At 46.3% G+C, this 14,028-nt stretch overlaps 1 protein-coding gene across 4 annotated transcripts in view; it reads left to right on the forward strand.

The window, feature by feature from the left end:
• Positions 1–1,216: 1,216 nt before the first annotated feature.
• Positions 1,217–14,028, forward strand: part of RFTN1 (raftlin, lipid raft linker 1) — a 207,154-nt gene continuing 194,342 nt past the window's right edge. For 2 of the 4 annotated variants that reach the window (XM_017880015.1, XM_017879929.1), the window contains exon 1: positions 1,217–1,763. Coding sequence is in view for 2 of the 4 variants with exons in the window: in XM_017879847.1 (XP_017735336.1) it covers positions 1,955–2,129 (175 nt within the window). In the remaining 2 variants the exon portion in view is untranslated. Of the gene's footprint in view, positions 1,764–1,825; positions 2,130–14,028 lie in introns of those variants that run through there. The other 2 variants (XM_017879847.1, XM_017880082.1) reach the window with 1 other exon arrangement.

Below are 14,028 nucleotides of genomic sequence, written 5' to 3' on the forward strand. Positions count from 1 at the left end.
TGACTTGCAGCAATTCAAGGCCTCGGGCAGATAGATAGCATGAAGACCCCTCCCTTTGGCTTCATAAATGGGTGTTCACAACCTCTGCTGATGTCCCTGAACATATATCCCCACTCCCTACTGTTTGAACTTGGACTTGGGTGGTCACCTGTCTTATTTTCTTTCATGTGGCAAGCTCAAGTGTAGGGGAGAAAATGGGGGACATTGGGGATAGTGGTGGTGAGTGTGACACCAGGAAAAGGTGGGGTGGAAAGGGAAAGGAGAAAAAAATAAAAACAAAACAGTGTTGTGGGGGAGGGGAGCAAAACACAACTAGGAAGCCTATGGAAAGAGAAAACAAGGAAGAAAATCTCAGAAGATGTAACAGGAAGAGTCCCTGAAAACAAAATAGTGCTTCCTTACCTGCTGGAAGAATGTCATTAGTACCAGAAGGACGTCAGGGAAACACTGCTGGGCCCCAAAACTAGCCCTCCACCCTGTGGGCTCCACTGCTTCACTTTGCCCACACAGGGCCTTCTTTGCCCAGTTAGAAAATGGAGATAATTAATTAGATTATCACACCCTTCTTGTTCTAGTCCCTCATACAATGATAATAGCTAAGTTATAGAGTGGTTCCTAAACACTTTACATATAATAACCCATGAAGAAGTGCCATGTGACAAATAGGCCCAGAGCAGTTAAGTCACTTACCCCAAGTCACACAGCCAATAAGTACCAAAGCCAGGAATCCAACCCTGACCATTTGACTTTAGGGTTCCCCCTCTTAACCCCTACACTGTAATTCTGCTTGGTTTAGTTTTAGGAAGAAAATATTTTCTAATGGCTCCTTGCCTCATATCTTCACTTTATGAATGCAGCCTGGTTTACTGGTGCTTCATTCATTCTTTATATAATTTTCTCCTCAGGTGCCTCAAGTTGCCACTCAAGGTGATTCTCCAGATCTTCTCAAACCTCTGGACATCTTAAGTAGGTAGACCAGGGGATGGCAAGGGAGACAGTGGCATTACCCTTCCCTGAAGCACTAACTTGCAAGAGATAATTTCAGCATCACCTGAGATGTCTGGGGATGCTCCCACCTGTGGAATGGGATCGAGAAATGGTCCTCTCTCAAGTCTGCCCCAACCCCACCCCCAGCCATCAGCACCTTAATGGCAGTCGCCCTTTCAGCATCCCGGCTCAAATCTTGAGGGATCCTAGTCTCCCAGGCACTCTCCTGACAGCCCACAACCTTGATTAGGAGAAGCTGGGAGGGAGGATCGGTGTGCCCCTGACCCCTGGGTTCTGAGGCTGCCAGGGTCGCTTGCAGCTCGGCCGCGTGGAGGTGACCGTGCGGAACTCCGAGGGGGCGCAGGGAGAGCTGGGCGGGCCCACGGCTCCAGCGGCTGCTGTCAGGGGCCGCGAGGCTTTCCCTGAAGATGCAGCGCAGCATATTTTGCACATGAGTTCAGAGGAAGAGGAAGTGTAGCCGGCGGACGCGCGGCGGCGGCGGCGGCGGCGGGGGCGCGTCGGGGCTGGAGCCGGAGCGCGCCGGGCGCTGGGCGCAGCGAGCGAGAGCGCGGCGGCCGCGGGCTCCGGGGAGGGACCGACGCACCGATCGCCGGAGGGACAGACATAAGAGCACGCGGCGCCGCCACCCCCGCCTCCACCCACCGGCGCCCACGTCCTCCCCGCCTCCTCTGTATGGCACAAACTTTCCTCCCGGGACGGAACACGCTGTCTCAGGGAGCCCGCGCCCGCGCCTTCTCCTCCGCCGGTCCCGTACGGTAGGTGGGGGCGCGACAGGGCTTGGGGTGTCGACCGGCATAGACCCCTCCGTTTGGCCCTGTGGACCGGGTCCCTGGCGGATAGTGGGAACCCCGCGTGGCGCCTCCCTGCAGGTTGCTCTGTGCCGGGGCTCCGGAGCTGCCAGAGCAGCCCCCGTTGGCCCGCGTGGGATGGAGACCTGGGCTGATCCATGGGACGCCTGGATCTTGGGCCAACTTTTTTGGGGGAGGAGGGCGGGTGTGGGGAGTCATTCCTGGAGCGATGTAGGGAGAGGCACTCCGGAGCAGCCTGTTGGGGGTCGTGGGCTCTGCAGGCTCAGAAGCGCCTAGGAAGGACGCGGAGGTGGGGGAGCTTCGAGGCTACAGGTGGGTCCAGGACACACTGCCGCTGGGGTCCTCGGAAAAGAACAGGCGGGAGCTGGTCGCGGAGTCCAGGTTTCAGGGGTGCGCGCGGCTGGGGTGGGGCAGGGTGGAGGCGGTGCCTGACTGCCCCTCAGCGTGTGCCCTAGGAGGTGGGTTTGCTCTGGGGACAGAGGTGCTGGACCGGTAAGAGCAGACATGCCGCGCGCTTCGAGGAAGCGCCGGAACCACTAGAAGCACAGGGACGCGGGGTGCGGAGATTCCCCAGCACTGAAAACCGGCATCTCCTCTTCTGTAAGAGATTTTCTTCCCTTGTCTTAACCCACTTCTCTAGACTCAAGGGACGTCAGGATGGATATGGGTCTGGACGAGGAGGAGGTGGTTGTGTATTTCAGGAAGCCCCGTTGTCAAGCACGCGCACCCCAGTCCTAGGCCAGGGCTAGTGCCCTTCACCTCCGGTGTCGCTGCCTTTGGCAGCAAGAACCGCGTGGAGGCCAGGGTTGTAGACCCAGGCGCGCTCCCTGCTGTCTCTCTGTGCCTCTGCGCTTGCCCTCAGCTGCCCTGTGTGGTTGTGGGTGATCCCTTGGGACGCTGGGTGGTGTCAGTGAGTTTCTTTGGGGGCTTAAAACAAACAAACAAGAAGTTCTTTTTTAAAAAAAGTCTGACTCCATCTCTGTCAGTGGCCACCCCAGTTTCCAGCAACTCATGTGCTGAAACCCTTGTAGTCGGTACAGCTGTTTCAGGAGCTGGGCGCTCAATTAGACCAGGCATCTTCCAACCCCTGCCGTCGTGTGTCATCTCAGGATAAGTAAGGCCTTGCCAGGAAGGAAGCCGGGTGTAATGTGAGCGACCTCTGGGCCTGTGGGTAGGGCCACTCTGCTCCCCCCTTACCCCCTGCTGCCGGGATTCCTAATTTGTACCTCTGAACAGCTGAATCCCAACGAAGTTCAAGTGACCCCAGATGTCACCAAACCCCACAGAGGGGTTACGAAGCAAGCTGTTTGGGGCTCTTTGGTGCGTGTGCGCTAACCTCAGTGAAATCACTTTAACCTCAGGCTGAGCTCTACATCCTCTTTTGCCTTCAGTGGGGTTTCGGGCCGGCCTGAGTAATTCAAAGCCCCAGAGCTGGCACGTCATCCTCTGGCTGCATTTGTATATCAAGTCACTGGCTTGGTTTTTCTTTGTTTGCTTTTTGGCTGTATGGACATGGGGCAAATGGAAGTGGAGTGTTGTGCAGTTCGCTAGTAGATCTGGTACAGGAATTGAAAGATAATAAATTGGGAATACAAGTCAGTGAGTTCCTTTTCTCCCTCTTGAGCAGGAATTTTTGGCTGACATTCAAATAATTGCTTTGTCTGTAGGGAAACAAGCAGAAAATCTTTGGCATGAGTGATGTGAGTTCCTGTAAAGCTACTTGTGTTCTTCCAGTCTTCTCTTTTCAGCAGAATTGAAACTATGTGGTCCCATGGCTTGGTGGGGCATCGGTGCTTTGCCAAATTTCTAACTAGGTGGACTAAGGAGAGGACACTGTGACTCTATCCCCATCCCATTTTTTAAGATAAGAAAAGTTGCAAGAACAGTGACCACCTAAATATACACGCCTAGAGTCTAATTCACATTTTGCCATCTTTGCTTAACTACACATCCATCCAGCCATCCCTCTATCCATCCATAAGTCCAGCTGATTGTTTTATGCATTTTAAAGTAAATTACAGATGTTGGTACAGGTCATTCCTAAACATTTTAGTACACATTTTACTATTTAGACTTCAATATGTGTTCATGGTTTCCTTAAGATAAAATTTATATACATATAGTGAAATGTGCAAATCTGGAGAGTACCATTTGCATAATGTTTTGACAGATGCATGCACCTGTGTAACCCTAGTCCTTATCAAGACAGAGAATATTACTGTCACCCCAGTAAGTGCCTTCATCCTCATTCTCAGTCATTCTCTGCCCTCACCCTCTCAGTGGCAACCGCTGCTGTATCTCATCATAGGTGAGTTTGACTTGTTCTTGAACTTCCTGTAAATGGAATTCTACAGTATTGTGTAAAGCTCACCATGTTTTTGAGATTCATCCATGTCGTATCCATGATTTGGTCTTTTTTTATTGCTGACTTATGTTCTGGAGCATGTCTCCTCCACAGTTTGTTTGTATATTCTGTTAATGGACACATGGATTATTCTAGTTTCTTTCTTTCTTCTAGTTTCTTTCTTTCTTTCTTTGGCTATTGTGAACAAAGCTGCTGTGAACATTTGTGTACAGGTCTCCTTAGGGACATGTGTTCTCATTTCTCATGGGTAAACACCTAGTAGTAAACTGCTGGGTCAGAAAGGAGGTATATGGAAACCTGATAAGAAACTGCCAGACCTTTTCGCAACATGGTTATACCATTTTATACTCTCACCAGCAAAGAATATGAGTATGAGATTCCAGATACTTCAACCCTGTCTTTCCTATCTTAAAGCCAAGAGCATGGTTTGACTAGTATTCTTCTGGGGCCAGAGGGAACCTGAGGCAGTGGGGAACATGTTTTTATAGGTGGAGGGGCCATAGGAAGTCCTGACTCTGCCTGTAAATGGGTTTAAGCTTAAATCATTGCAGACGATCAGATGAATATTTTATTTTTAGAGATTTTCAGAGAAGGGAATTCCATAGGGGAATGTACCCTTGGTTGTGAAAGAAGATTGATTGAGTGCTTTCTATAAAAGAAAATAACCCCAAGCCCTACAGAATTTTACTAAGCTTCTGCCTAGAGACTCCCGGGGGATTTCTGGTCTGTTGGTATGGTTGATATTAACTTGGTGGAGATCCCCCTTGGATTTCACCGGCTTGGACAGCCGGCTATTAAAAGGAGTTGTGTTTGTTTTGAGGGGCAGGTCAGATTTGGCTTTGTGAAGACTCAGAGAATGACTCTCTTGTGAAAGTGATCTGGCCTCTCAGTGAGAAACGTGGCCTGTCAACACCTCTTTTATTGTCCTGGCCGAGAAAATGGGCCTGTGCCCCTCAGGTCCCCTAATAACTTAGTCCCTCTCTGTGGTGCCAGCAGCCAAAACTTGCCCTTGGCTGGTCTAGGAAATAGGAAGTGAACCTTTCCGTCTGAGTGGGACCCCAGGATGCATTTTTTTGCATCTCATCAAGGTGTCCCAGTGCTGACCAAGCTTTGTGGGAGTCAGGTGGCAGACAGCTCAGAGTCTTGAGACACTGCACTGTGTTTGGGGACTGTTCCCTCCTCCTTAAAAGCCTAGCGCAGTGCCTGCCAGAGGGTAGGGGCACAGTAAACATGGGCTGAGTGATTTCATGACTCGTGATACCCATATGGGTGATGGCGTCTCTGGAGGTTGATGGTGGGTGTCAAGATTGTCAGGGCCCCAAGATGTATTTTACTAGAGGGCACTTTACCATAGCTTGGAAAACACGTTCAAAGGGTTTGGGCCTAGGAAAATTTTGCTCAGTGTAAACTTCCATTGTATTAGCACTGTTCTCTTTATTACCTATTTTAGTATTGTTAATAAAATACTCATAATTACAGCTGCCAGTTGCTGAGTGCTTACCCTTTGCCAGGCGCTGTTGTACACTTTGCACACATTATCTGAATTTGATCCTCATGAGAGGCGAGTACTTACATTATCTTCACTTCAGCCCTGAGGAAACTGAAGCCTGCGAGGTTAACTTTCCCTAGGTTCACGTTTTCATTTTTCTAAGACCTTAAGGGAAGAGACTGTGACATTCTGGTTTTTTGAAGGCAAAATCTGTCTACAATCACGGATTTCCAAATACACGAAGGCATAGTATAACAGAAATGTAAACTAGATAATCAGAACAGAGTTACAGGAAATGATGCACAGCAATCATTGTCTTTAGTTTTTTGTCATTGTTGTTGTTTGTTTTCATTTTGTCTTAAGCTTACTGAGTTTGGCATAGCCAGGGGCTTATACTGATTTTGATGATAATTTAAAATACTATTGGTTGATTAGGATTACAATTTTATTGAAGGAACAGAAAGATGTTGCCAGCTGAACTGTTCCATACAGTAGCCCCTTGTTACATGTGGCTATTTACATTTAAATGTAATGAATTAAAATAAAAGAAAATGTAAAATTCAGTTCTTCAGTCTCACTCACCACATTTCAAGTGGCCCAGAGCCACATGTGGTTAGTGGCTACTGAATTGGTTAGCGCAGATAGTGTTTTCATCATTGCTGAAAGTTCTGTTTGATAGTGCTGCTCTATAGTAAGTGTTTCTTTTTTACCCTTCGGTTTAAGAATTGGTAACACACTTGGCTAGGGCTTATGCTATTTTTCACTGACAAAGGGATACATTTAGCCAGATGTTGCTTTTATGTTTACCTTTTAAAGGTGTGTATGTGCATGCGTGCATGTGATCTTTCCTCCCATTCACATTCCGTTTTTGACATACATTTGAGTCTCCCTTTTCTCCTGGGCCCCAAAGGGGCTTTCATTATTAGCATTGCATATTTTATCAAGACACTTTCTCATAAAAGATTGGTACAGCAGGCAAGAGATGGCCACTGCTTGAACCCGGCTAATTCCTTGCTCTCCAAATAAGAACTCCGTTCAGCTTTTAAATATGCAATTGTGTGACTTACTCCCTACCTGGGCTGAATTCAGGAGGAAAAATCACTCTCAGTGGGCCAGAACCAAAAGAGCTGGAAAATCAGGTCACATTCTGCAGCGATGGCTACCTGCCAGGACTGAGACGGAGGAGACACCATTTGGGGTACTTGAAAGCTTCATTTGGGGTTTTCCTGGATTTGACCTGCCTCCGGGGTGCAGGGAGTGATGGAGAAGGCTGGCAGCTTTGGTGTCCCAGTTACATGGGACAGTGGAGGACTGGTCCTGGGGCTGTCGCCTCTGCTGTGGTGTACGGTACTCCAGAACCAGCCTCACAGAAGAGAGGAAGGCACTCCTCAGCTGTCCGCAAGCAGCCAGTCCAGCCGGAAGGGGGAAATCAACATAAGCTATGCTTGGCTCAGTTGTTTGATGCCGACAAACTCTTATGCTACTTTAAGATCCCGCACTGGAGGTTTCCACACTTCTTCAGCCAGGAAGCCAGATGCACCTCACTGACAGCTTTCTCTGGCGTTTACACCTGAAATGTCCCATCTTGTTGTTCCATAGGGAGACCTCCTTGAGGGTTAGAATTTATTCTTTATGGGGGCCTATCAGCTTTCATTTGTGTGTGTGTGTGTGTATATGTATGTGTGTATGTGTGTGTATGTGTATGTACGTGCATATGTGTATATGTGTATGTTTGTGTGTATGTGTATGTGTGTATGTGTATGTATGTGTATGTTTATGTGTATTGTGTGTGTATTTATGTGCATGTTTGTGGATGTGTGCATGTGTGTGTGTATGTGTGTGTATGTATATGTGTATGTATGTGTGTACATGTGTATGTGTATGTGTGTGTATGTATGTGTATGAGTGTGTGTGTGTATGTTTATGTGTATTGTGTGTGTATGTATGTGCGTGTTTGTGGATGTGCGCGTGTGTGTATGTGTGTGTGTGTGTATGTATGTATATGTGTGTGTGTGTGTGTGTGTGTGTGTTTTGAAACTCCCTACTTTGCCTTTTACCCTTTGTCCTGAGGAATCCTTCAACTTTTATGGAATAGCGCTCAAGTTCCTCAGATTTGGGGGAACTGTTGTAATAGATTTTACTTAGAAAGTTGGGTAGGAAGAGATTTGGTTAATCATAGACTCTGGTTAATGGAACCTGATCATATCATGTATTAGCAAATTTTGGAAATATAAAGCACAAGAAATCAGGTTGTTTGTTTAAACACTTCTTTAATTCAGAGAGGTCTTTTGGGATTTTCCAGCGTCTTATGACACGCTTTTCAGTGTGCCCTTTTCAGTGTGGTATAATCATGAATACAGGCCAGAATAGGTCCAAAGGCATCTTCATAATGGGCAACAGGTAATCCTAGTAGAGGACAAACATGGTTAATATTTATACTGCTCTTTCTATGTGTCTGAGCTCTTCTGAGCCCTGTTAAATATTAACTCACCTTACCTTATTTAGTCCTCACTCTAGAAGTAGATGTTGCAGTTGTCCCCATTTTACAGATGAGAAAACTGAGGTTAAATGGCTTCCTTGAGGTCACACAGGTAAGAAATAAGGGCACAAGATTTGAACCTAGTCAGTCTGGTTCCAGAGCCTGTATGACCAACCCCTGTGCTGTACTGTTAAGAAAGTGAATTTGAGAGCCACACAGGGAATATTCCAAATGCCCTTTACCATCCTGTACCAGATAAGTGTCTTTCCTATTCCCAAAAGATGCTGCTAAGTAGGTATTTATTGTGCATCTGTTATGGGCAGGGCATTGGAATAGCTGCTGTTGGGGATGAAGAAGACCTGCTTGCTGCCTTCCAGAAATTTACTGTCATGTGGGGAGATGAGGCATTACCAAGTGCTGTGGAGCTCTCCTCTGAACTCAGAATGGTACATCCCGTGGCCCACTGCACACCTCTACTTGGATGGAGTTAACATGGCTAACTCCTGGCTTCCTCTACCCATCTCAGAAGATGGCCACTCCAGCCTTGCAGGTCCTGGTGACCAACCCTAGCGGTGCCTTGGATGCCCTCTTTTGCTCATCCCCTTTTTCTAAATCATCAATCAATCCCGTTTTCTACCTTCAAAACATATACAGAATTTGACCACTGCTCACCCATCTACTTACTGTCATCTGGGCTCTCCACTCTCATGGTCTGTCATGGCTAGAGTAATTGATGTCTTCCCTCAGCTCGAAACCTTCCAGAGGCTTCCAGATCAGTCAGGATAAAGCTGAAGTGCTCACGGCCTGGCCAGGCCTGCGCTCTGTCTCCCAAGCCCTGTCTGACTTCACCCCGAGGTCCGGTCAGCCTCCCGGGGGCGCCACACTCCAGCTTGTTTGCACCTGCCACTGCCTTGCCTAGCCCACCCTCCCCCTTATACCGCGGCTTGCTCTGTGGCCTTCTTCATGATTTTGCTTAAACGTCACCTTCTGGGTGTGGCCTTTCTGGATCCCTGTATTTAAAACATTGTACCTCCTCCTGTGATTGCTACACCTCCCCGCTGCATTATTTTTGTTCTAGTTGGCATACTTTAAAAATGGAATTTCATGTATTATTTTTATTTGTTTGTCTATTGCCTGTTTCTCGGCTTCTGAAGGTAAGGTCCACGAGGGCAGGCTTGTTCTTTTATTGTGTGAATCCCTTTCATTTTACTTTGGTATCACTAGCATTTAGAACAGGACCTTGCATATAGTAAGTGCTCATTACTTATTTATTGGATGAATCAATGGCCTAAAGTGGCAATCCTGTTAGAGCTCAGCCTTGAAGGAGTGTGATGGTTAATTTTATGTCAGTTTTTACTAGGCTATGTGCCTAGTTTTTGGCCAAACACCAGTGTAGGTTTTGCTGTGAGTTATTTTTTAGGCATGATAAATTTTGCAATCAGAAGACTTGGAGTAAAGCAGATTACCCTCCATCATGTGAGTGAACCTCATCCATTCAGTTGAGAGCCTTAAGAAAAAATACTGAGATCCACGAGAAGGAATTCTGACTCCAGACCACCTTTGGATTCAAGATTGCAACATCAACTATTCTCTGGGTTTCCAGCCTTCTGGCCTTCCCTGAAGATTTTAAACTTGTTGGCCCCCCAATTTCATGAGCTAATTCCTTATAATAAATACCTCTATTTGTCTCTCTCTATCTGGGCGTACACACACGCACACACACACACGTATCTGACTGGTTCTGTTTCTCTGGAGAACCCTGATTAATACAGAGGATGAGAGGTACAGGAAAGCAATGTCAGGTGGAAGTTTACTGGAGGAAAATGGTAGTGCCTGGAGAGTTCTGAGGATGTACAAAAGATTGCAGTAGCTTAGCCTGACTTGACTCTAGGGTCAACTGTGAAGGGAAACAATGGGAGGTAAGACTGGAAAGGAGGGAGGGTTGAGTGATATTGAGGCTGAGGACTCCGAGCTGCACAGCGGATGTGATTATGCTGTTTGAGCCACTTGTGTGGTGTAAAATGGTTAAGGTGGGAAAAGCTGGAGATAGGAATTAGATGGATGAGGGGGAGCCAGATTCCAGGAAAGCATTGGTTGCTCTTGAGATTTCAGATTGGTTTGGAGAATAAAGTGGGGGGATAGATAGCATCCACCAGTTCTTGGTGGGCCAATGTCAGGTTGAGGATGGTGGCGGGAGCAGGCTGATACTGGGGCTTTGGGCCTGGATGTTAGGAGGGCAGTGGTATTACCCAGAGATGAGAGATGCAGGAGAAAGAGCAGGCTTGTTGGGCAAGGTGCTGCATTCTGTGGGGCATATTCTTCCAGAAGTGCTGAGAAAGTCTCAGGTGAAGAGAGAAAGTTCCAGGTGGAAGTGTTGAAACAGTTCTTGGAGATGTCTGCCTGCGGCTGGAGAGAAGACAGACAGGCTGGGAAGGAGACTGGGGAGCTCTTGCCTGGAGCAGGTTAAGTTAGGGTGAGAGAAGGAGTGTGAGTGCTAAGGGAGAGACAATAGCATGTAAGTAACTTTTTTGAACATACATAATTCTATATTGGTGGTTCCCAAATTCTGGGCTAAGATACCCCAAAGCACTGCAGCAAATGCACAGGGTGGCCAAGGGATATTTCACATTTTCGAGGGAAATGCAGCAATACTTAACATCTGTCAGATGCCACGCTAAGTACTAGCTTGAGGCACTTTGCAATATCAACATCTGACAGTACCACATTACTCTTGATGATGTCATATCTTTACAAGCTACATTTTGGGTAGTTGCTAAGAAAATCAGCGTGGAAGTGGGAATCAGGGTGGTGGTGTTCAGTGTGGTTCCAAGTTTTGAGAAGTTGCGCAGTGTCCAACAGATGCACACATCCCATTAGTGAGTGATTGTGGTTAGTTAAGAATGAAAGAAAAAATATTTCTTCTTTCAGTTTATGTGTGCTAATTTTTTTGAAAGGCTACTGTTGTTAGGCTGTGAATAAGTATTAAGTTGTTTGGACCTAACTACTTAGTAAAAGAAACTATTGGATACTTTTTTTAAATCTAGGGTGTGCCATTAAAAAATGTACAGAGGAACTAAGGGCACTACAAACTGAGAAATCCTCAGAATCTCTGCCATATGTTGTTCTGGGTGTTATATGTTATATATAGATTGTAAAAGAGTACACACAGGGATAGAAAGATAGGGAGAAAGGGAATGGCGTGAGGACTGTGTCAAGAAGTCTATTTATCCAAAAATAAAATATCTGAAGCAAATAAGGTAAAAATGTAAGCACTTGTTAAATCCAGGTGGTGGATCCATAGACATCTCATTTTCTGTACTTTTCCATATGTTTGAAGTGGTTTATAATTAAAATAATTTTGGAAAAGTGAGGCAAGAGGATGGAGGAGGACAGAAATGTAGGAGGTGCCTGTGCTTGCCTGGGAGGATGGCAGAGGAGACTGGGAAGGGGTGTTTGAGGTAGAAAGAGATTCAGGAGATTGAGGGATGTGGAACTAAGCAGATCAGTGTGGCTGAGCTCTGAACTGTGGTTCTCAGTCCTGGATGTGAGGCTGTAGGAGAGATCCTGGGCCCTGTTGATTCCTGGCTATTAGGAGATTAGAGAGGGTTAGGAGTGGGAAAGGACTGGGTTTACTCCTAGAGCACTGATGCTCAACCCTGCCTGCATGTTAGCATCACTTGGGGGTTTTCAAAATACTGGTGCTCTGGCCCCACCCCTAAATGCCTGAGCATCAGGGCTTTTCACAGCTCTCCAGATGGTTCCAAAGTGAAGTCAAGATTAAGAGCCACTGCCACAGCCCAGCGTTTCTCAAACTGTACTGTGAGTCAAACTTTAAGGAATCACTTATTGCTCAAATACAGATTCTGATTCAGCAGGTCTGGGATGGGGCCTGGGATTCTGCATTTTTAACAAGAGCCCGGATGCTGCTGCTGGTCTGAGGTCCACATGTTGAGTAGCAGGTTCTGAGAGGGAGCTATTTTTAGCGAAGGGTGGCTGGAGAGCAGCAGAGCAGAGATGGACTCGGGTTCAGACCCCTCCTGAGACGGACTGAGATGGTGGTAGGTTGTGGGGGTTGGAGGAGTGGGGGTAAGCAAGTGTTTTCTTCTTATAATGCAAACACCACTCTTATTAGGTATCTTTTATTGTGTCACAAATTACGCCAAAACTTGGCAGCTGAAGAGTCAGCTCTCAACCACTCCACAATGCCACTTCTCATATAGGAGCAAGACTCTTAACATGAACTGCCTGGATTAATTATCTATTGATGGGTGGTAAATTGCCCTAAAACCTAGAGGCTTAAAACAACAAACATGCTATCTTGCATCGTTTCTCTGAGTCGGGAATCCAGAAGTGGCTTAACTGAGTGCTTCTGACTTAGGATCTCTCATGAGGTTGCAGTGAGGATGTCAGCTGGGCCAAAGGCTGTAGGATCTACTTCCACATGGGTGTTGAGTTAGTGCTGATGGTTGGCAGGAGGCCTCATTGCCCTGCAGTGGAACTTCATCCTGCTGATAGAGTGTCCTCACAACCTGGCAGCTGGCTGCCCCCAGAACGAGAGATCTGGGAGAGCGAGGTAGAACCCACAATGTTTCCTACAACCTAGTCTGGGAAATCACACTCATTTCCACCATATTCTTCTGATTACGCCCGTCAGCCCTATTCAGTGTGGGAGGGGACCACATAAGGGTGTGAATACCAGGAGGATCATTGAGGACGGTCCTAGAGGCTGGCTGTGATATCCATAGTGTTTTAGTTTATTTTCTTTTCTTTTTGAGACAAAGTCTCACTCTGTTGCCCAGGTTGGGCAGTAGCGTGCAGTGGCACAATCATGCAGTGGTGAGATCATGGCTCACTGCAGCTTCAACCTCCTAGATTCAAGCAATGTTCCCTCTTCAGCCTCCCGAGTAGCTGGGACCACAGGCGCATGCCACCATGTCTGGCTAATTTCTTCTTAAAATTGTTTTGTAGAGACAGAGTCTTGCCATGTTGCCCAGGCTAGTCTTGAACTCCTGGGCTCCAGTGATTCGCCTGCCTCGGCCTCCCAGAGTGCCCCGATTGTTTTCAACCATGAAAATAATGCATGCTCAACAAAGAAAACTTGAAAATGTAGCCCATAGTGTCATGACCCCGAAAAAAGTTCTGCTAACAGGTGGTTTATGAACTGCCAGTTTTCAAAATAAGGATTTTATAAACAAATACACAAGCACTTTTAAAAAGCGATACCATACATTAATACGGTTTGATATAGATTGTTCTTTACACTTGACATTGGATCAGGAACACTTTCAACCGGTACATTTTAGAGTTTCTTAGACTCTGTTGCAGGACAGCAAAAAATCTGACACCATCTGAATACTCTACTGCATTTTTAAGTTTAATTTATATTTCTGGATCTAGAGAGATGTCATCATGTAAAGGCTTCTTAATTTGGATGATCAGTTCTTACTTTGGATGACTGAATGAAGTAATAAACATGCTTGTGTCTTCAAATACAGAATTTGAGTGTAGAAATAAAAAATGGGGTTGCCAGCTGATCCAGCATCATTGCATATAATTGCCCCATCTCTGGTTGCTTGTCACTAGCTGTTGGCATTTGTTAAAATTAGCTTTACAGGCTGCCTTAGATTAGCAGCAAGTGTGGCAAATGAGGGCTTACTCTTAATGAAACTAATTTGTATTTGAAAATATAACTACATTTATTGCCCCCATTATTTAAATGTGTGCATGCTAGTTGATAGTAAAAATGAACTTTTAAACTAAGGCTTTTCTACATTGTAGCTGAAAAATAATCTTTTAAGAAGGTGATCCTTTTGAAGTGGTTTTCCAGTTTTTTTTGGTTTTTTTTTGTTTTTTTTTTTTTTTTTTTTTTTTTTTTTTT

The sequence above is a fragment of the Rhinopithecus bieti genome, unplaced genomic scaffold (assembly GCF_001698545.2).
Source record: "Rhinopithecus bieti isolate Rb0 unplaced genomic scaffold, ASM169854v2 scaffold_12, whole genome shotgun sequence".
Taxonomy (NCBI): Eukaryota; Metazoa; Chordata; class Mammalia; order Primates; family Cercopithecidae; genus Rhinopithecus; species Rhinopithecus bieti.